We start from the raw sequence: 22,252 nt of genomic DNA, 5'->3' as shown, positions 1-22,252 counted from the left end.
TGGTTGATTCTTTCTCATTCTACCCATATTCTAAAGTCTTTACGCCTGTTCCGCACTCTCCACGTATCCTTCCGTAGCGTACTTAGAAACGAGTTCTCCCGTGCCCGAGGCAACGCGTCACAATAAACAGCTGCGGCCACGGTCCCTATAGGCCGTGCGCGGAGCGTGCGGAGGCGCTTCGCAGGGAGGCGTCGCGCGCAGGAGTTGGCGCGACGTGGCTTGTAGCCCCTGTCGCTCCTGTGGCAGAGTTAACGCGGACCCGACCTCAGACGACCTGGTGTCGGCTGTCGGACGGGGTGTCCTTCTGAGAGGTGACTTGGTCCTCGGGGCCGCAGGGTGTTGTCCTTTAGATGCGTCCCTACTCAGAGCCTGTTTCCTTCATGGGAAGTCATTTTCCTGTCGCTTCAGTGTTCCGCCCTCTCCTCCACCGCCCCGTCCCCTCAGCGATTGAAGCTTAAGGGAATCTTGCCGAAGTCAGCTTGGGGTACACTTCATCCTGCGCTCGCCGGCTTAGGTTGTAAGCAACCTGGGGCCAGGATCCGTGGTGCCCTTTGAAATGTTTTCCTAGCTTCTGTCCGCGAGCTTTACCCACAGGAGGGGTTTGCGGAGTGTTTGTTGAAGGAACCAACGATTCTGTAAATGTGGGTCACGAAGAGTTAAGTAGTGGGAAAATTCAAGGCGGGAACTTCTCCTTTCCTTTTCCCCTCTGTGGCTCGCTGGGTCGTGCGCCGAGCGCTGCGCAGACGCTGGAAACACTGGGGTAAGGAAGAGCCAGACTCTCCCCGGTGCCTGCCTTCGTGGAGCCAACAGTTTAGTGGAGGAAAACAGCTGTTGATTAAAGGATGCCCACACGTTGTACGTGAACTCATAACCCGTTAGATAAACCATGGCGAGGGCTTGGGAAGGGAAGTACGTGAGAGATAATTAAAGAAGTGATCAATGAGCTACACAGCCCGAAGGATCCGTGTTAGCTGGGGGAACTAAAGGAGTCGGCACGGTGAAGTACTCGCAGGAAGCGAAACAGCAGGTGCCATGGTCCTGTGGCTGCAGCGAGCCTTATCTGAGAATTGAAAGAAGTCAAGTGGAGCCCAGGTGCCAGGGGGTGGGGTTCCCCGTGGTGACAAACGTGGGTGATTAGAGGACTTTGCGAACCATTTAAAGGATTTGAGTCCGTGAAACAGCAGTGGGTTGGAGCTTTGAAACAAGCCGCAGATGAAAGTGATACACCCCTAATGACTGACGTTTGCTTTGAAAACAGACCTGGTCAGGGGAAGAGGAGGAAGGGTGGGGGTGTGGGGGGTGGGATGGAAGCATATCTTCTTATGCTTTTGTTTAAACGGAGTCTCGCGGCCTTGATATTACACGTCAATAAGGTCGATGCTCAGATGAGCCCCAGTTGCCTGTGAACACACAAGCAAGTGTGTTTAGTGTCACTGAAATTCAAGACAAAAGGGTCTTACCGAGGATTATAAATTGGGAAGCATAACCCGTGTCTTATTCAGTAATGTAAGCCCAGTGCATCTAGTTGGTACTTAAAAAAATATTATGGGAGTGCCCTGGGCGCTCAGTCTAAGGGACCCACGCTTGATCTCAGCTCAGGTCTTGATCCCAGGGTAGTGCATTCAAGCCCCCACTTTGGGTCTCCACACTAGATGTGGAGACCATTTAAAAAATAATATATGTTTAAAAAATATAATGATGTATATAAATATATTTATATAGATACATTTATAAATAAAAATATATTTAAAAATATATAATGATGAAATGGAAGCAAATATTCCTTAGCTCTTGGTTTTCCTTTCCAGAACCTGTTTAATTAAAAAACATCTAAATAAATACTTGAATGTTTAATATGGTATTTCAGAAGGAAATTCACAATTGCAGTTTGCCCTTTAACAAATACTCTTAATTCATTGTGGATTATCATTTGTTTTGTTGTTCTTAATTTTTATCTTGCCTAGACAATTGTCCTTTCCCATCCATCCCCTTTGTGAACTAATTTTGCCAGTGACACATTTCTTGTATTCATTCAAAGTTTATAAAAGAACTATAGGATAACACATAATGACCGTATGTGTTGTGGATTCTGAAAAACTGTTGTAATTTCCAACATCAGAGACAACGCAGTATGTTTAAATTATTTGCTCTAAACTGAAAGCGTCCTCTCCCCTTATGTAATTGATTTTTAAATATACTTTGAACTTCTCAAAAGAAAGATGTTTTTTACACAGTATTTGTACTATACTATACAGTAACAGTTTTATCATTTACAACAGATGAATGGCAATATGATAGATGCTGTCATACACATTTGTTCCTATTTTGTAGATACATCAGCCAGAGAATCCAGGGGAGGGTTCATGGTCATAATTTGAATGCTATTATTCCCCTTTAGTCCCACAAAGTAGATTCTTTCCCCACATAGTTTAGGACCATTGTTTTACAGTGAATGCTAATTCCCAGACTGCAAGTAATTTGGACTGAAATTTAATAATTGTCTTTCTCCTGAACTTTTTTCCCTGGATTTTTCAAAAGAAAGTAGGATTTTGCTATAAAGAAATAACCATAGTGAACCCTCTGAAGTTGTCAATATAGAGAATACCACCACAAGAAGGAACCATGCCTGTGGAAGGAGGGAAAACGGATATGGAGAGGATTGGCCTCTTTAGTGAGATGGAATATATTACTGTTGGTGATAAATATGTGTCATCATTTAATCGTAAGTATATCTGGTTTTCTTTACAGCCTAACAGTGGGTACTTACTATATGAAATTTGGGGTTTAATATTTTATTTATTTATTTATTTTAAGATTTTATTTACTTATTTGACAGAGATCACAATTGGGCAGAGAGGCAGGCAGAGAGAGAGGAGGAAGCAGGCTCCCTGCTGAGCAGAGAGCCAGATGCGGGGCTCGATCCCAGGACCCTGGGATCATCACCTGAGCCAAAGGCAGAGGCTTTAACCCACTGAGCCACCCAGGTGCCCCCATGGGGTTTAATATTCTTAAATGGTATTTTTTATTGTTCTGTATTTTAGAGCATTAAAATTGTAAAATTTCAATAGCGTTAAGAGAGAACTTTATTTTCGGGGTGCCTGGGTGGCCTTCGGTCGGGTCATGATCTCATGGTCCTGGGATCGAGTCCCGCATTGGGCTCTCTGCTCAGCAGGGAGCCTGCTTCCTTCTTTCTCTCTCTGCCTGCCTCTCAGTGTACTTGTAATTTCTCTCTGTCAAATAAATAAATAAAATCTTTAAAAAAAAATAAAAGAGAGAACTTAATTTTATAAGAACAGGAAGCTCCTTTCACTGGGATACCCTTCCTTTGTATATTCTCTGTCCTAGGTAATTTTACTTCTTTCTGAAGGTGCAGAATAATTTGTTTTTAGCTTATGGTTTCTCAGATGGGACACTTTCTTATGCAAGCAGTATTTACATTTACATGCCAAAAGGTCATACATGACTTGCTTTCCTGAAAAGTAAAATACTAATTGAATAGCTAAGGGATTTTTAGAAAAGTCATAAATAATAAAGAGCTAAAGTAAATAAACATTTTAAATGACTTAGTTAAATTTTTGGTTATTCAGTGACTCCTTTGTTACAAAAAGAATACACTGACGTGTGACGTGAAGCATCTCCAAGATATATTGTTAAATAAAAAAAAAATCAAGGTGCAGAATTGTTTATTATATATTATACTAAGCATCAAAGATGGAAAAGTAAATGAAAATATTCATTGGGACATGTTTAAACATTCTCTGGAAAACAAAATACCATGATTTCCTGTGGGAGAGGAACTGGATGTACGAGTATGGGAGGAAAATTTATTGTAAAAACATGTTATTGGATTTGGAACCATGTGAATATATTACCTTTTCAAAAATTTCAATTAAAAAACGAGTGATACAAACTCAATTTAAATAACTTGCTGATTTAAGGATTGTTTGCAGTTCAAAAAAATTTTCAAATTACTGAAGGACTTCCCAAATTGAGGGCTCCTAGATCTAAATTTCAAAAGAAGCTCTAAATGTAAATAAATAAGGCTTTTTAAAAAAAGGCTGTTATAAAAAAAGCCTTTTAAAAAAATTGCTGGGCTACTACTATTTTGTTGTATAAATATATCACATTTATTTATTTGCTCTCCTGTTGATGCACATTTGAGTAGTTACTTGTTTTTTAATATTCTGAATGAAACAGCTATGAAAATTCTTGTTCACATCTTTTAGTGAGTATAAACCTCCTGTGTGTAGAGTATATATCCAGGAGGGGGATTGTCTCAGTTTGAGGATGGAACACCTTTCAATTCAACCTAAACCCCCAGCCCCGCCCCCAACAAGTACTTACTGATAATCTCACACAGTGTTTTCTAGTTTATGGATGGGGAAACATTGGATTAAATAATTTTCAGGGTCTTTTTCAGCTCTAAAATTCAGAGCCTATAACCAGGACCTAATTAATAAAATGGTTTAGTGGAAACCTCTTAGGTCTTATTGTGAATATACTCTAACACGGAGCTTTCAGTGAACGTTTCGAGACAGCATTTAGAACTCAAAACTCACTGGGCCCAATCCCACAGTTTGAAACTTTTCTCAGTTATTTTTCATGTTCTTTAATTATTAGTGAGCTCAAAATTATGATATTCCTAATTTATTTTTAAAGGACCTTTTAATGAGGCTGCAAGCAAAAATAAACAGATGCTACCTGGGGGATCCAAAGAAATGTCGAATCTCCAGGCTGGTTATTTTGATCCCCATTTTGTAAGGATATTTGAAGGTGAAGGCTATGTGAGTCTGAACCAAGTGAGGAGACAGCGTATGATGGAAGAAGCCAAAAAAAATCTAGGCAAAGCCTTCCTCCCTAGCAGTGGAGATAAAAAGCCGTAAGTGTTTGGGGAAAAGTCATAGATATGTCTCCTGTCCTTTTCTCTACTCTAGCTCAAATTGTGTATTATTCTGGAGGACTTAAGAAGTATGAGCCATTTTTTAAACTTTTACACTTGTTTTGGAGGTGGAGACAGTTAATATTGGGTGATACAGGTTGACAGGTAGTTCTAAGTAGATCCTCATCTCATTAGATTTTTGATTATGTCATTGCTCTCTATTAGTTCATGTAATAAAAGCCAGCTAAATAATGCAAATACATTTGTTTCAAAACCTTGAAAAAGCTACCTTGGGTCATCTGTGCCCTTTACTCTTTTTTTTTTTTTTTTTTTTGCTTTGTAAAAACTTTAAAAATGTATACATAAAAATTATAAAATTAAGAGAAGCCCTTTTTTTGATAAAGAAGATAATTTATGAAGATGTTATTTAAAAATCATGGTGAAGATACATGCATAGAGTTTAACAGTATTTTAGTTGAGACAGTTATTAATGTGAAGGTCCATTTTTTTCTTACCTTTAAACCACTAAACAAAGAAAATCATGTAGTCTGGTGTATCATATTATATATAAGCTTTATGATATGACATTAATGCACATTCTGTAATGTGTGTAGAATTTGTGGTGAGGATTGGTTGAAGGCCAATTTTGTGCTTAATTGTCCTATTTTTTTGAGGTTAGTAAAGCTGTAATCTCCTGAATTAATGGAAACTATTTTCACTTCCTAGAGATTATGAAATTTTGTTTATATGGAACATTTAAAATAAGCATAAAAAATAAAAACATTATCTCACCATAAAATTTGTGACTTTGGAAAATGGGGAAAATTAAAAACTAAAAACGTTGGTTGCTTTTTTCTTACCAAAGTTAGGCAAGTCAGTTCTGTTGCATATATTTTGTTCCTTTTTCAGTCATTCTTTAAATAAATTGTGATCAAATATGTATAATACAAAATTTGCTGTATTAATTTGCCTCTTTTTCTTAAAAACTGTATTTAAGATGTGGTTTAGGAAGCTACTATGGCACATTAGGTGGTCCCGTGCCATTCTTCAGTGCACAGTCAAAACCCAGAGAAAAATATGAGGCACCTGGAAAGAATTTATACACAAACCCAGGAAAGAAAGGAACTGGATATGGGTAAGATGTTTTTCATACTTTCATATAATTTGTTTTGAACTTAAATTTAAATTTCTGAATCCTAAAATCACCATTACTTAATTTCCTCCCTTAGCTATGCAAATATTACCATTGGTAAGCAGTTTTCACACTCTGCTGATTTCTATGATGCACCGAAACTAAATTATAAGGTAAAATAATCTATTTTTAACTTTCTTCAATCTTTGTTAGTTGACCTAGAGAACTCATTTGTGATCTAATTATGCATTGTTTTATTTTATCGGTGTTTGTTTTACTAGGGCAATGGTAGACTGATACTTATGATTTGTGATAATTTTACCTTTTTGATATTGATATCCATATCTTGCTATATATCTTTTCACTCTTCCCAGGATGAGCTTTTAACTCCTGGTATAGTTTATCACATCGACCTTATATCTCTCTCAACTGCTATGAGACTTTAGTTAACTTGGCCTGATCAGCTATGTCCTATTTTGAGTAGAAGAGCCATGTCTCAAACCTTAGCCATATTCCCACTACACCCTGGTATCTTGTGGCTAATGCAGTAGCGGCAGTACCTGCGGCCTAGTCGAGTCATTATGATCAATGAATGCAATGCAGGAGTGATAGGGAGAGAGGAGAATGTCAAAGGAAGAGAATGGGTGGATACCTACAGAAAAGAGAGTGATAGGATGGGAGGAAAGTACTCTATTTAATGATAGAAATAAAAGCTCAATGTACTCGTATATGCCTCTATACGCATTTTATATAATATTTGACTTTGAATGAAACATAGTCGCTTATATAGACAAAGCCTGTATGGGAATGAGTAGGGGAAACCTTATAAATTTTGGAGCAGTATCAACATAATTTAACAATTTCAATATAACTTAGAGGAAACTGGCATTAATGAAAAGTCAAATTCGTTTGGACATTAAACAATAGAACTTAAATGGCAACATTTTATTAGTTTTTGTTGTTGTTGTTGTTGTTTTAGGCATGCAGTTTTCAACAATTTTTCTGTGGTGACTTTAAGCAGCAGTAGGGCCACAAGATAGAAGGATAGTGGCCATTTTTGCAAAGGGGTGTGTCCAAACCCAGGAAAAGTTTTCTATTAAATTGGGCAGAACCTTGGTCATTTAACAAGCATCTTTGTTGCTATGTATGGATTATCACAAAATTATGTATAAGCTACTTTTCATCTGTAGGAATAGTAATAACATACAAATATACACAAAGCAGTTTTATCAGTGACTCAGTAGTCTTTTTTTTAAAGATTTTATTTATGTATTTGAGAGAGAGACAGCACGAACGGGGGAGGGGAAAGGGATAAGCAGACTCCCCACTGAGCAGAGAGCCCAACTCAGGACTTGATCCCAGGTCCCTGGGATCATGACCTGAGCCGGAAGGCAGTCACCTAACCGATTGAGCCCCTCGGGCGCCCCAGTAATTAGTCTTATCCGAAACTTTATGTGCATAAAATACTTTTCTCTCCTAATAGTAAAGTTCTGCTCTTATTTTCAGAACTTATTATTTAAAAGTCAGAAATTTTATGTATTTTTTTAGAATTTTAAAGAGCTTACCCTGTTGCATTCTTGCTTGTTTCTGACAAGAAATCTGCTGTCATGCTGATTTTTGTTGTTCTTCTGTATGTACTTACTGTCCTCTCTTCTTCGGCTACTTTTAAGATTTGTATGTTACTCGTTTGAGTAATTTGATTATGATGTGCTTTGGTAGTGTTTTCATCTTGCTTCTTCTTGGAGTTTATTGAGCTTCTTGGACTTGTGGGTTTATAGTTTTCATCAAAGTTGGAATATTTTCAGCTATTATTTCTTCAGTCATTTTTTCTGTTCTTTTATCTTTCTCTTCTCTCTCAGGGACCCCTTTTACATATGCATTAGATCTCTTGAAATTGTCCCACAGATTATCAGTGCTCTGTTTGCTTTGTTTTTTGTTGTTTGTTTTACTTCTCTTTTTCCTTTTCTGTATTCCATTTTGAATTGTTTCTTTTTCTATGTCCTTAAGGTCACTAATCTATTCTTCTGCAAGATCTGGTATGCTTTCATGTGTGTATTTCTAATCTCACACATTGTGTTTTTGCTCTCCAGAAGTTCTACTTCATTGGTTTCTTAAAAAAATATATCTTATATGTCTCTATAGTTAGTATACAGTTTGATTATTGTTTCAATTTCCTTTTCTGTTAATTGTAACATCTATGTCAGTTCTTGGTTAATTTTGAATTACTGGTTTTTCTTCTTTGAGGTCATATTTTTCTACTTTGTATTATTAATGATTTTTGATTGGATGTCAGGCATTGTGACATTTACTTTGTTGAGTGCTGTATGTTTTCTTATATTATAAAAATTCTTGGGGCACCTGGGTGGCTCAGTGGGTTAAGCCTCTGCCTTCGGCTCAGGTCGTGGTCCCAGGGTCCTGGGATTGAGCCCCACATTGGGCTTTCTGCTCTGCAGGGAGCCTGCTTCCTCCTCTCTCTCTGCCTGCCTCTCTGCCTACTTGTGATCTCTGTCAGATAAATAAAGAAAAAATCTTAAAAAAAAAAATTATTGGGCTTTGTTCTGGGATGCAGTGAAATGACTTGGAAACTGTTGGAATTTTTTCAGGTCTCACTTTTAAGATTTGTTAGGTGGGATAGGAGCAATGCTCAATCTAGGGCTAAGTGTCCCTGCTCCTGAGGTCACCCCTTTCTGCGTGCTCTACCCCGGGCCCTAGCAGCCATGTTTTCCAGTATAGCTGATGGAACCAGAACTGTTGCCAGCCCCGTGGTAAGAGCCAGGCACTGTTACCTCTAGTCTTTTAAGGTGGTTCTTTTTTTTGCCTTTGAGTAGTTTACTCATATATAATTTTTTAAAAGATTTTTATTTACATATTTGACAGACAGAGATCACAAGTAGGCAGAGAGTCAGGCAGAGAGAGAAAGAGAGAGAGGAGGAAGCAGACTCCCCACTGAGCAGAGAGCCCGATGTGGGACTCAGTCCCAGGACCCTGAGATCAAGACCTGAGCCGAAGGCAGAGGCTTAACCCACTGAGCCACCCAGGCACCCCCTATTTACTCACATATATGTGCTGATTACAACTGAATACTACAGTGCAGGAGTTGGTAAAACAAACACAATATTCTAGCAAAAGGTGATCTTTAAAGCATTGCTTTATGGTACCTGCATCAGCATCACCTGGGGGTGACTGACAAAACTACAGATTTGAGGATCGTCTAGCAGACCAAGAGGATCAGAAATCTTTGAGAGAAGAGCTTGTAATTTGTATTTTAAATAAATTATCAAGAATTTCCTACGAAAACTAAAATTTGAGAAACACTACCCAAAAGAATAAATTGAATGGTTATCCTTACCACTGTAGTGTGGAAGAGGTGGTATCTTTTGTATCATAGAAACAAAACATAACAAATGAATGTTTTAAAGTGAACCTAGCAGTATATATTTAAAAAATCTACTTGCATGTTTTAAAATATAAAAGAAAAATTTAATCATTTTGCATCATTTGAATCATTTGTTACATAGTTTCAAACTCTGATTTACAGAAGGAGAATGAAGAACACCACCGTTTAGTTAAAGGAACACCTTTCAAGTTAAACCTTTACCCAAGGGAATATTTTGATACCAATCCTTATTCGTTTGAGAAAACTTTACCACCAATTAAAAAAACAGAGAAGAAAGAATTACTTTCACACCCCTTTAAGCCCTCTTCTCCAGGTAAAAAGGTAAGTTAAAAAAATTTTAATTAGAGATTATTACACATTATAAAGAACTGTTGCTTCTTTCTGTCAAATCATTTTATTAGCCATGTAAATAACAAACTTCCATCTATGATTCACATTGGTATTGTGCACAGTAAGAATTGTGAAATTTATTTTAACAAAATTATGAAAAGTCACAAAGCCTGGCTAGTATAGGGAATAATGGAGTTCTTGAAATAATTATTTCTGAAATAATTATTTAAGTGTATTTCATTTTACAATGAATTTTCTCAGTTCCTCTCTAGATCTTAGGCACAAAATCACGAAAATCCAGACCATCTTTTAGTTTGTGAAATGGTGATTAAAATGAATTCTTTCCTACTCTGCTGAGGTTTACAAGTGTGAATAAAAATAAAAATGCTTCTTATAATTTACAAATCTTAGTATTCTGTGCATTGCCTGTTCATTTTCCCTGCAGATTTTCTACTGGGATATTTGTCTTTTTTGTATCGATTTACAAGATCTTTTAATGTGTAAATGATATTTTGTCATTTGTGTTGAAAATAATTTTTTTTAGTCTTGAACCTTTGACTTCATTTATGGTATTTTGTGCTATTCAGAAATTTGATAATTTGATGTGGTCAAATTTATCAATTCTTTGTGCTGAGTTTTATGTCATTCTCAGAATCACTTTCCTTACCACCTATATTATAGAAATATACATTTTTTATTCCTTCTATTAATGTTACACTTTTGCATTTAAATCTTCATTTGAAATATGTTTTGACATGAGCAAGGTACGGATTCAGGTTTTCTCTTTCTCAAAATCAGTTTTTTTTTTTTTCCCCTCAGAGATTTTATTCATTTATTTGAGAGGAAAAGAGTGTGTGCAAGTTGGGGGAGGTCCAGAGGGACAGGGAAAGTGGACTTCTTGCTGAGCAGGGAGCTGGACTTGATCTCAGGACCTTGGGATCATGACCTGAGCTGAAGGCAGACACTTAACCGCTTAACTTACTGAGCACACAGGTGCCCCTCAAAATCCCGTTTTTAAGGCAGGGGGAAACTTTGGGGGTGGATGTGCTCTGTATCTTGATTGCAGTCATGGTTTCAAGGGCATATACAACTCTCAAAAGTCATAGAATTGTAACTTTAAATGGGTAGTTTACTGACGTGAATTAGATAGACTTCAAGAAAATCGTTTTTTTAAAAAGACACTAATATCACTGATAGAATAATTTTTAATACCACTGCTTTGAAATGGCACCCTTGTCAAGTCAAAATTCCCATTTTCCCCTTCAATTTCTATTTTGTTTGATGTTTATTTCTATCTATACCAAGCTACTTTTAATTACATTTTGATTTGGTATGGTCTAGTTTCTTCTTGCTACTCTTTAAAAAAATTACATTGCCTATTTTCCCACATTTACTCTCTAGAACTTTGAGGTTATTTTCTAAAGATTTGGGGAGAAAGATGATGTTTGGTATTTTGCTTAAAAGTTAAATCTTCAGATTTTTGGATGTATTAGTATATTTATGATTTGAATCTTCTCATCTAGAAATAAACTACTTATAAAAACCTTTAGTACCTTGTAGAATTCTATATTTTACTTCACACAGGTTTATATACCCTGTATTTTATGTATTTTAAGGCTCTAGTCAACATGTTTTTTTCCCCATCATATATTCCCTTATGTAATTTATCTTTATAAAAACATTTGATAATTGGCTATTTCATTAAGTTTTCTTATGTTCTAATGGGTATTACTTGATTCTCTTTAGATTTTCAGATATATGATTACATTATCTGCAAATAATTTTGCTCCCTCCTTTCCAGTATTTGTAGCTCTTAAGTCATGTTCTTGTCTAATAGCATAGGTTAGCAGTGGTGGCCATCCTTTGCCTTCCTCTTGAATTTACTGAATTACTTGAATTTTTTCTAGTGTTTCATGTTTATAGATGCCAAAAATAGGGATAAATCTGGAATGTATGTAGAATTATATTGAATGTTTTGGTGTAATCTACTTAGACCATTTTTTTTCTTTTTTACTTGTTATAAGGTGAATAATAATAATAGATTTCTTGGGATGAATTCCACTTACCCATGTTGTATTAATCTCTAAGTGTACTAGTTTATTTTATTTGTTAATATTTTAAGTATTTTTGCATCAATAACATTAAGTGTAACTGGTCTGTCCATTTTTTTTTTGTATGCTTTGATCTATTTTGTTATGAGTAGATGTTAGCATAGATTCAAAACAATCTATATGTCCTCAGGTGGAAAACTTGAAATATTAAAATTATATCTTTTAATTTAATTTTCATGTATATTTGGCTTAGATACTGTAAGATAAAGAATGCCTTCTTAAATGGTTTATTATGATTCTATAGAGTTTTCTTAGTAGCTATATATAATAAAGAGATTAAAATTGTGGCAAATCAGCTTAAAAAGTCAAGGAAATAATTTCTTTTATGCACAGGTCAAAAAATAATTTTGATTGACTTCTTTTAGTAGACTATAAAAAACGTATAAAATAGATCACATTTTCCTCTCCCTTTCTGTTTCTATGTATTATTCCTTATTTTTAAAAGTTTTTATTTTTTATATCTTTTTCAATCATTGATATTTAATAAACTAATGTTATGTCAGCCTCCCAGTTGGACAGATCTTAGCTTTGGCCTCTTCTCTGAGCATCCTCTTGTTCTGAGCCCCCACCTCCTTTCTGTATCAAAATATATTTGACCTAAGTCTTATTCCCTCAGTAATAGGTTCACTCCTTAACTAGATGATAGCCTGATCTGGTAAACTCTTACTAAAATATTAATAATTGACAGGAATTTGGAATATTATCTTTTTGTAAACATTTGCATTTTAATAGAGAACTCTTGTAAATTACAGTGTCTTGCCCCTTAAAATTGGCGGCAGGGAGACTGCTGGTATTTGAAAAGTACAGGCAAACTTAGTTTTATTGGGCTTTGCTTTACTGTGCTTCACAGATACTGTCTTTTTTTTTTTTTAAACAAATTGCAGGTTTGTGACAATCCTGTTTGGAGCACGTCTATTGACACCATTTTCCCAACAGTATTTGCTTACTTTGTGTCTCATGTCACATTTTAATACTTCTTGCAATATTTTGAACTTCTTTACTATTAGTATATTTGTTATGGTGATCTGTGATCAATGTGATCTTTGCTGTTACTATTGTCATTGTTTGTGTGGGGGGTAACAGGAATACCGCCTATGTAAGACGGTGAACTTAACTGATCAGTGTCGTGTGTTCTGACTGCTCCATGGACTGGCCATTCTCCTTTGGAATTCCCCCTTCCCTGAGAACCAGCAATATTGAGATTAGGCCAATTAATAACCCTGCAATAGTGTTCATGTGAAAGGAGGAGTTGCATATGTCACTTTATTATTTTTTTTTTAGAGAGAGGGAGAAAGAGACAGAGTTGGAGAGAGAAGGTACAGAGGAGAGGGAATGAGAAATCTCAAGCAGACTTTCTGCTGAGTGCAGAGCCCTATGAGGGGCTTGATCTCATGAATCTGAGATCATGGCCTGAGCCAAAATCAAGAGTCCGAAGCTTAATGGACAGAGCCACCCAGGTGCCCTGCATGTCTCACTTTAAATCACATGCTAGAAATGATGAAGACATATTGAAAGCAGAGATAGGCTGAAAGGCTAGGAATGTTGTGCCAAACAGTTACTCAAATTGTGAATGTAAAGGAACAGTTCTTGAAGGAAATTAAAAGTGCTACCCCAGTACACATAAATGATAGGAAGCAAAAGCCGCTTCTTGCTGATGGAGAAAGTTTTAGTATTTAGAAGATCAAGGCTGCCTCAACATTTCCTTATGTCAAAGCAAGGCCCCCCCTCTTTCCTACGAAGGCTGAGAGAAGTAAAAAGTTGAGGCTAGCTGAAGTTGGTCCATGAGGTTTAAGGAAGGAAGCCATCTCCGTAACATAAAAGTGTAAGATAAGGCAACAAGTGCTGATACAGCTGCAGCAAATTACAGCTAAGAAGACCTAGCTAAGAGAATTCATGATGGTGGCTACACTCAGCAACAGATTTTTAATGTAGATGAAACAGCCTTTTATTGGAAGAAGATACCATCTATGACTTCAAGAGCTGGAGAGGAGAGTTCACTGCCTGGCTTCAAAGCTACAAAGGACAGGCTGGCTCTCTTGTTAGGGGCTAACACAGCTGGTGGCTTTAAGTTGAATCCAGTGCCCACTTAGATAACCAAAATTGTAGGGCCCTTAAGAATTACGATAAATCTACTCTGGGTTCTATAAAGGGAACAACAAAGCCTGGATGACAGCACATTTGTTTATGACAGGATTTACTGAATATTTTAAGCCTACAGTTGAGACCTACTGCTCAGAAAAAAAAAAAAAGATTCAAAATATTACTGGTTATTGACAATACCTCTGGTCACCCAAGAGTGATGGCAATATACAATGAGATTTGTTGTTTTCATGCTTGTTAACACATCTATTCAGCAGCCCATGGATCATGGAATAAATTCAACTTTCAAGCCTTATGATTTAAGAAATACGTATCATAAGGCTATAGCTGTCGTAGATAGTGACTCCTCTGATGGATCTGGGCAAAGTCACTTGAACGCCTTCTGGAAAGGATTCACCAATCTAGATGCTATTAAGAATATCGATAATTCATGGGAAGAGGTCAAAATATCAACAGTCTGGAGGTTGATTCCAACCCTCATGGATGACTTTGAGGGGTTCCAACTTCAGTGGAGGAAGGAACTGAAGATGTGGTGGAAACAGCAAGAAAACTGGAATCAGAAGAAGAGCCCAGAGATGGGACTGAACTGCTATTATCTCATGATCAGAGTTTAATGGATGAGGGGTTGCTTCTTATGTCTGAGCAAAGAAAGTAGTTTCTTAAGATGGCATCTACTCCTGATGAAGATGCTGTGAAGATTGTTGAAATGACAACAAAGGATTTAGAATATGACATAAATTTAGGTGATAAAGCAGCAGCAGGGTTTGAGAGGATCGACTCCAATTTGAAAGAGGTTCTCCGCTGTGGGTAAAACATTGTCAAGCAGGTTGCGTGTTACAAGGAAATCATTCATGAGAGGAAGAGTCCATCAATATGGCAAACTTGATTGTCTTATTTTAAGAAATTGCCACAGCCACACTAACCTTCAGCAGTCACCACCTGGTCAGTAAGCAACCATTAGCACATCAAGGCAAGAATTTCCATCAGCAAAAAATAATGATTCACTGAAAGCTCAAATGATGTTTAGTAATTTTTGCCTTTAGCAGTAAAACATTATTAAAGTAAGGTATGTGCATTGTTCTTTTTGACACTATCCTATTACACAGTTAATAGACTCTAGCATAGTGTGAATATAACTTTAAATGTACTGAGAAACCAAAAAAATCTTTAGCTTGCTTTTTGTGATATTCATTTCATTGCAGTTGTCTTGAACTGAGCCCCCAAAATCTCTGAGGTACGTCTGTATAGACAACTTTCTTTAAATGTAAAACCAACTCTGTAGACAATACACAAATATATTTGAACTTCCTCAAAATCTAATTTTGTTAGAAGCAGTTTACAAAACTACATTAGATTGTCTCATTTTTATTCGTAGGCTGGTGGAATGAAAGCAGGAACATTTGACCCTTACCCTTCACATTCTGCTGACCCTTATGTGGTTAAATTGGCAACCCAGATTTCCAGCAAAGATGCTAAGATTTTCCACCCACCAGGTGGACCAAAGAGCAGACCGGTTGAAAGTATAATGACTTTGAATGTCAAAAGGTAGTAATATGTTATCTTAGCCTGTAAACTAAGAGAAATTGTTTTTGACTTTTTGATCCCTAATATCTCTTATTTATACATACTTTAAACAATGACATATCTAGGTGTCTGAAAATCTCAGCTCCTTTTATGTAGAGGCTCTCCCATGTAGAAGTTTCCCCATATTCTGAAATTTCTAATAGAAAAAGCCCAATTTATCTGTATAAACTATTCTGTTCATTATTTTTAAAGCAAATCTGTAGTATCATTATGAGTTGTTTGAGGCTGTTTAGATATTTATAGTTCAGTTAGCAGTACAGTTAACATTGTTTTTCAAGGGGTGTTTTTGATCTTTGTTAAATTATTATCTTTATGTGGGCTTCAGGCTCTCAGTAATTATGAGGAATTCTAATGACACTTAAGACCTCTTAAGTTTGAAATAATCTTTTATGAAATCTTCTAGGAAATATTTTGGTTAGTTAAAAAAGCTATCAGCATCACTTTATAATACTTTAAAGAAAAGTATATTATTAAAGTATCTTAAAAGTTCAATTTTACCCAAGGTTTGAGCACTCTCAAAACTGAAAAAAGTTCTCAGGAGTTCAAATGTAAATTAGAGAAGGACAGTCCATCATTCCTTCTTTGTTTGTGTCCAAGATCATGCATAAGTGGAAGAATTGATTTGATTACCTTTCTATCCACTGAAAAAGTTTTATTACAAATTAAGCTAATTTATATATTTCTAACTTCAGTGTAACCATACACTAGATTAGGTAAAGGACACCAAATTCATAATCTTTTCTTTCATTAAAATATCTCAGTACATCTGTATCATTTGTGAGCAATGATTATAATGTAAATCTTACTCTCCTATCCCCAAAATAAGACTGCTCATCATTATTTATGTAATCTGTTGTCTAAAGGCATAATGTTCTAAGGGACTAGTTGGTGGAAATGTGAATATATAGAGTCCTTCTCTCATGTCCTTTGATCTTTATTCTTTGGCAAGCCTCTTTTCTATCAGTACTCTGCCCAGCTCTATCTACGTAATACAGAACCAGAGGGTAAAATTAGAATTTTCTTCACCACACTTACCCTCAAATAGATGTTTTTTTTTGTGGAGGTGGGGGCGGGGGGCAGTAGCAGGTTTTCCGAGTGTTCTTTTCTATCCATAGAACAGACCTGAGAAAGTTCATGATAAATTTGTTTGTGGCAGAGAGAATAACTGATTGCTCTTTTGGATAATCAGAAGTTTATCTTCTGTTTAGCAATTTTGAGTTTATTGATACTTTTTATATATTGTAAATATTATCCAAAAGCAAGTTTTAGCTTTTTTTTTTTTTTTTTTTACCCCAGGTTTGTTTATTTATTTAAAGATTTTATTTATTTATTTATTTTAGATGGCTTGCAAGTAGGGGGAAATGCAGAGTGAGAGGGGGAGAGAGAATCCCAAGCAGACTGCACCAAGTGCAGAGCCTGATGCAGGGCTCCATCCCACAACCCCAAGATCATATGACCAGTCAAAATCAAGTCAGATGCTCAACTGACTGAATCACCCAAGCATCCCTTACCCTAATTATTTATTTGTAGGCTGGTGTCTGCTTAAGATTCTTTCTCTCTCCCTTTGGCCTCCCCTCCCCTGCCTGCCTTTCTGCTCCGCCTGCTTACATACATGCATTCTCTCTGCGCGATATTTAAAATTGGTCCTCCAAACTAATTTTCCCTTCTTAATTTATATTTTAAGTGACAATTTTTAATCTGATGAGAGAGTTTGGTTTTAGATGATTAATTTTTTATTGCAAAACGTTTTTAATAAGAATATACAGATATATTACCTGCACCTAAAAAATTAAATGTGCATTTATTTTCCAATTTTAGGGCACTAAATACGAAGAACTACAAGACTGCTTCAGTACAGTCCTATTAGCATCTGGAAGACAAATAGCTTTCTAGGTTGTGACTACCAATAATTCATTATCGAGTGCTAACTATTTGCAAAAAAACATAAGATGTGGAACATATCTCAAACATTTAAAAGATATTTAAGCCTGAAATTCTAATATTCTTCCTTGCTTTAGTACTATTACTTAACAAATAAACAGTATTTCTTAATAATTTAATATATGGTTATTGATCTTTGTTTAGATATGTGTTCTGGGGAGAATATAATGTTTAGACCTTCCATAAAATTCTTAAGTGCTGTCTATCATTTGAAAGCTTAGTCCTAATGTTGAAGAATTGCAAGCTTGGAAATCCAGGGTGAAGGCTGGGGCTGGTGGGATAGAAAGAGCACATTAAGTCTTACCTTGTATTTCTTCCTGGAGATATCTGAAAATTGGAATGACAGCTTCTCCAAGTGTCACAGCCCATTAAAGCATTCTTAACATCAAAAAGAAATATGGATCCACTCCTATTGCATAGATTAATGTATACACTTTACAGAGTGAGGTAAATGTCTCCTTTTATGTGGTTTCATGCCTTCTATTTATGGCCTGTGTAGAACTTCATATTAGCCAGTGGCAGCCCCAGGATGAGTTGGAGGAAGGGAAAATGGGGAATGCCCTTTTAGTTGAGTATCTTATAAAAATACAAAGTTACAAGGTGGATGAAGTTTGTCTTTGGTGTCCTGTCATGCGCATTTGTAGCTGTCCAAAGCTGCCTCTCCTGGAACATCTCCCTCTAGGTCTTATTCCCTTGTTCCCAGATTATCTCTTTTTCATTTGCCCTACCACTTTAAAAAATACCTGTTCTTAAAAGATATGATTTACAGACATACTGTAATTTACAGTAAGGTCTTTATTAACAATCCTTATTCAATTGGGGGTGGTAGTGGTAGTATTTAAAAAAGGAAATTTATCTCTATTAATGTAATATATTGGGGAAGTTATTTTTGATCGATGGTGATTTCCTTAGTACGTGTCCTTTTGCCATTCTAGACTTCTCAGAGCTGGAAATCAGAATATATGAAGGCTGCAGTACTCTTCTTTTCAACCTGCTTTTTTTTTTTTTTTTTCCGGCAGGGGGGATTTATGTCAATTCAGCAGAATCTGGCTTTTAAAAGGATTACAGATGGTACAGAAAATTTTTACTGTTGTAATATGTATCTATTACACACACACATATGTATACACATACATACATACTTTAGGGGGGAATGTCTCCAATATATATTTATTTTTATATCATTTATTTTATTTTTTAATATTTTATTTATTTATTTATTTTTATATCTCATACTATTTACTTTTTTCTAAAAGAATATTTAAAATCTTTATTTCCTGTGCAAAAGACAGTGTAGATTGAACATCCTGAAGCCATTATCCAGGATGTAATGTGACCCAGAGGGAATACATTTGTCTTTAGGAATAATTTCACCAGGTGCACATAACTGAATAAAAGTCATATATATTGATAAGTGTTTCTGAATAAGCCTTATAAATGTATTCATTCTTTTGCAGTGAGATATATATTTTCAAATTTTATTAAAATCTAAATAATTGCTCATTTCCACTTTTACCTTTGTTAGCTATAACTAATTTTTATTGATGTGCCTCTAATGGCAGTACACACTTCATATAATATTCATAGTTGGGAATGCTCATCTAATACCTTACTGGAGGGTGTAAGAAGCAGTATGACAATTGGCAGTTCTTATTAAGAGTTTACATAAATGCATTGTGTCAATTTACAGAAAAGCAAACACAGAAACCAGTTATAGGAATAGTGAAGTCTGTGGAGAAACTAAGATATTTGAAATGATAACAGAGGAACACACACACACACTTGATTTAAGGGGCATAAATTAGGATGGTCACTGATTTCATTTTTTAAAATTTCACTTTTTTTATTTAGAGAGAGAGTGCGCATGTGCGAGTAGAGGAGGGCAAAGGGAAAGGGACAGAGAGAATCTCAAGCAGACACAGCACTGAGTGCGGAGGCCCACTCGGGGCTCCATTTCATGACCCTGAGATCATGACCTGAGCTACAATCAAGAATTGGATACTTAACTGACTGAGCCACTGAAGTGCCGCAACCTTTTGTTATTTATATTATCTTGGTCATAGAAAAAATATGAAAAGAGTTTCAATTTATTTTATGAGGCTAATATAACTGAACAAGGATAGCTGGGAAGGAAAATAATATTTTTTACTCATTAAAAAAAAGAGAATCAAGTACTAGCCAAAGGAATCCACATTTTAAATGATCATAAAATAAGATTGATTATTCTATGGCTATATGATAGCTTGACATTATTGAATCTATTATTATAATTAACTTAATATATTAAAATGGAGAAAATACATGTTTTCCTGATAGATGCTGAAAAGTCATTTGACAAAATTAAATACCCTTTCCACTTAAAACCTCTTAGGAGGTGAGGATTAGGAAGAACCTTTCTTACTTTATAAAGGATATCTATCAGAATTGTAACTAACATTAACCTGGAGCCATCAATAACTCTAACACTATTGGAAAATCCAGTTAATGCAATAAGACAAGAAAAAATTCCTGAGGGGAATAAATATTAAAAAAAGAAATACAATATCATAACTTGCAGATGATATAGTTACCGATGATGTAAAAAGAAATTGTTGAACAATATTAGAAATAATAAAATAGGCCAATAAACAGGATGTATATAATGATCTGCAAAAAAGATAAGTTTTTTTTAAAATATGACAATTAGAAAGTGTGAAGCTATTGTATTTACAATAGAAAATAAACTATGGAAATTTAAGATTAAAATGCAGCTATAAAAGAATGGCCTATCAGAGCTTCCAGTCGAGCATCTCTCCCGGTTTCCTGGAGTTTCCTCGCAGCATGGCCCCCAAACGCCAGTTTGAGGCTCCCGCCTCAAACGAAGAAACCGAGACAGCCTCCTGCCCCCAAGCCAGGGCAGATGTCAACATCCCAGCACTTGCATAAAGGAGAAAAAGAACAGCAAGAAGCAGTTGAACATATTGATGAAGTACAAAATGAAAAAGACTTAATGAACAATTAAGTGAGGATATTTTGAAAGTAAAACAGAAATATAACAAACTCTGCCAACCATTTTTTCAGAAGAGGTCGGAATTGATCACCAAAATCCCCAATTTTTGGGTAACAACATTTGTCAACCATCCATAAGTGTCTGCACTGCTTGGGGAGGAGGATGAAGAGGCGCTGCATTATTTGACAAGAGTTGAAGTGACAGAATTTGAAGATATTAAATCAGGTTACAGAATAGATTTTTATTTTGATGAAAACCCTTACTTCGAAAATAAAGTTCTCTCCAAAGAATTTCATCTGAATGAGAGTGGTGATCCATCTTCAAAGTCCACTGAAATCAAATGGAAATCTGGAAAGGATTTGACGAAACGTTCAAGTCAAACACAGAATAAAGCCAGCAGGAAGAGACAGCATGAGGAACCAGAGAGCTTCTTCACCTGGTTTACTGACCATTCCGATGCAGGTGCAGATGAGTTAGGAGAAGTCATCAAAGATGATATTTGGCCAAATCCATTACAGTAGTACTTGGTTCCCGATATGGATGACAAAGAAGGGGAAGGAGAAGAGGAGGATGATGATGATGAAGAAGAAGAAGGATTGGAAGATATTGATGAAGAAGGAGATGAGGATGAAGGAGAAGATGACTAATGGAACACTGATGGATTCCAACCTTCCTTTTTTAGTTTTCTTCAGTCCCTGGGAGCAAGTTGCCGTCTTTTTTTTTTTTCCTTTTTCTTTTTCTTTTCTCCTCTTGTGCTCATTTGCCCGGTTTTTTGAAGTCTCCCTTTTCTCTCCCTTTATACCATGGTTCTCAGCTTATTTGGGGGGGAAATACCTTGAGCAGAATACAATGGGAAAAGAATCTCTACCCCTTTATGTTCCAAATTCATTTTTGTCCCTTCCTGTCTCAACAAAAACAAAAACTTTATGGAATCAACACCACCGTGCTCTGTGGGAAAAAAGAAAAACCTTCTGCTCCCTTAGCTCTGCTGGAAGCTGAAGGGTGCTAGGCCCCTGTGTAGTAGTGCATAGAATTCTAGCTTTTTTCCTCCTTTCTCTGTATATTGGGCTCAGAGATTACACTGTGTCTCTATGTGAATATGGACAGTTAGCATTTACCAACATGTACCTGTCTACTTTCTCTTGTTTAAAAAAAAAGAAAAAAAAAACTTTAAAAAATGGGGTTATAGAAGGTCAGCAAAGGGTGGGTTTGAGATGTTTGGGTGGGTTAAGTGGGCATTTTGACAACATGGCTTCTCCTTTGGCATGTTTAATTGTGATGTTTAACAGACATCCTTGCAGTTTAAGATGACACTTTTAAAATAAAACTCTCTCCTAATGATGACTTGAGCCCTGCCACTCGATGGGAGAATCAGCAGAACTTGTAGGATCTTATTTGGAATTGACATTCTCTATTATAATTTTGTTCCTGTTTATTTTTAAAATTTTATTTTTGTTTCACTGGAAAGGAAAGATGATGCTCAGTTTTAAACATTGAAAGTGTACAAGTGGCTTTGTTACAATAAAACGAAATGTGTACACACACACACACACACACACACACACACAAAAGAATGGCCTGAACAATGTATGATGTTCCAGGGAGACTCAATATGTAAACATTCTATTTCTACTACATCAATAGATTAAAATGCAATTTAGTCAAAAACCCTACAGAATTAAAAATAATAAAACTTAAATAGCTACTTCTAAATTTTATTTTGAAGACAAAATATGAAAATACTGGTAGGAAAATTTGGAAGAGGATATTTGTTCCAACCAAAAATATA

The 22,252-nt window shown here is 35.9% G+C and overlaps 2 protein-coding genes and 1 pseudogene across 15 annotated transcripts in view; 2 read left to right on the top strand and 1 right to left on the bottom strand.

The window, feature by feature from the left end:
- CENPU (centromere protein U) overlaps positions 1–8,554 on the bottom strand; it is a 627,562-nt gene extending 619,008 nt beyond the window's left edge. The window contains exon 1 of the mRNA XM_082715743.1: positions 8,370–8,554. The gene's annotated coding sequence lies outside the window, so the exon portion shown is untranslated. The remainder of the gene's footprint in view (positions 1–8,369) is intronic.
- On the top strand, positions 123–17,593 carry CFAP96 (cilia and flagella associated protein 96). Of its 13 annotated transcripts, none has more exons than XM_082715768.1 (8): positions 123–311; positions 2,539–2,722; positions 4,660–4,879; positions 5,877–6,014; positions 6,109–6,184; positions 9,550–9,729; positions 15,325–15,494; positions 17,352–17,593. In XM_082715768.1, the coding sequence occupies exons 2-8, from the start codon at positions 2,623–2,625 to the stop codon at positions 17,398–17,400; spliced, it is 933 nt and encodes a 310-aa protein (XP_082571894.1). In that variant the 5' UTR covers positions 123–311; positions 2,539–2,622; the 3' UTR covers positions 17,401–17,593. The 13 variants fall into 13 exon arrangements, with proteins under 13 accessions (XP_082571894.1, XP_082571882.1, XP_082571885.1 ...); XM_082715759.1 differs by having other exon boundaries at positions 204–311; positions 2,543–2,722; XM_082715757.1 differs by lacking the exon at positions 123–311 and adding an exon at positions 676–760.
- A 2,701-nt stretch (positions 17,594–20,294) lies between these two features.
- On the top strand, positions 20,295–21,804 carry LOC309855501 (protein SET pseudogene; annotated as a pseudogene). Its single transcript has one exon. The product of its transcript is annotated as a protein SET pseudogene (transcript).
- The last annotated feature ends 448 nt before the right edge of the window (positions 21,805–22,252 follow it).

This window comes from Mustela nivalis, assembly GCF_964662115.1.
Source record: "Mustela nivalis genome assembly, chromosome: 20".
NCBI lineage: Eukaryota > Metazoa > Chordata > Mammalia > Carnivora > Mustelidae > Mustela > Mustela nivalis.
Note: the sequence above shows the minus strand (reverse complement) of the source record. Positions and strands in the feature narration are given on the sequence as shown.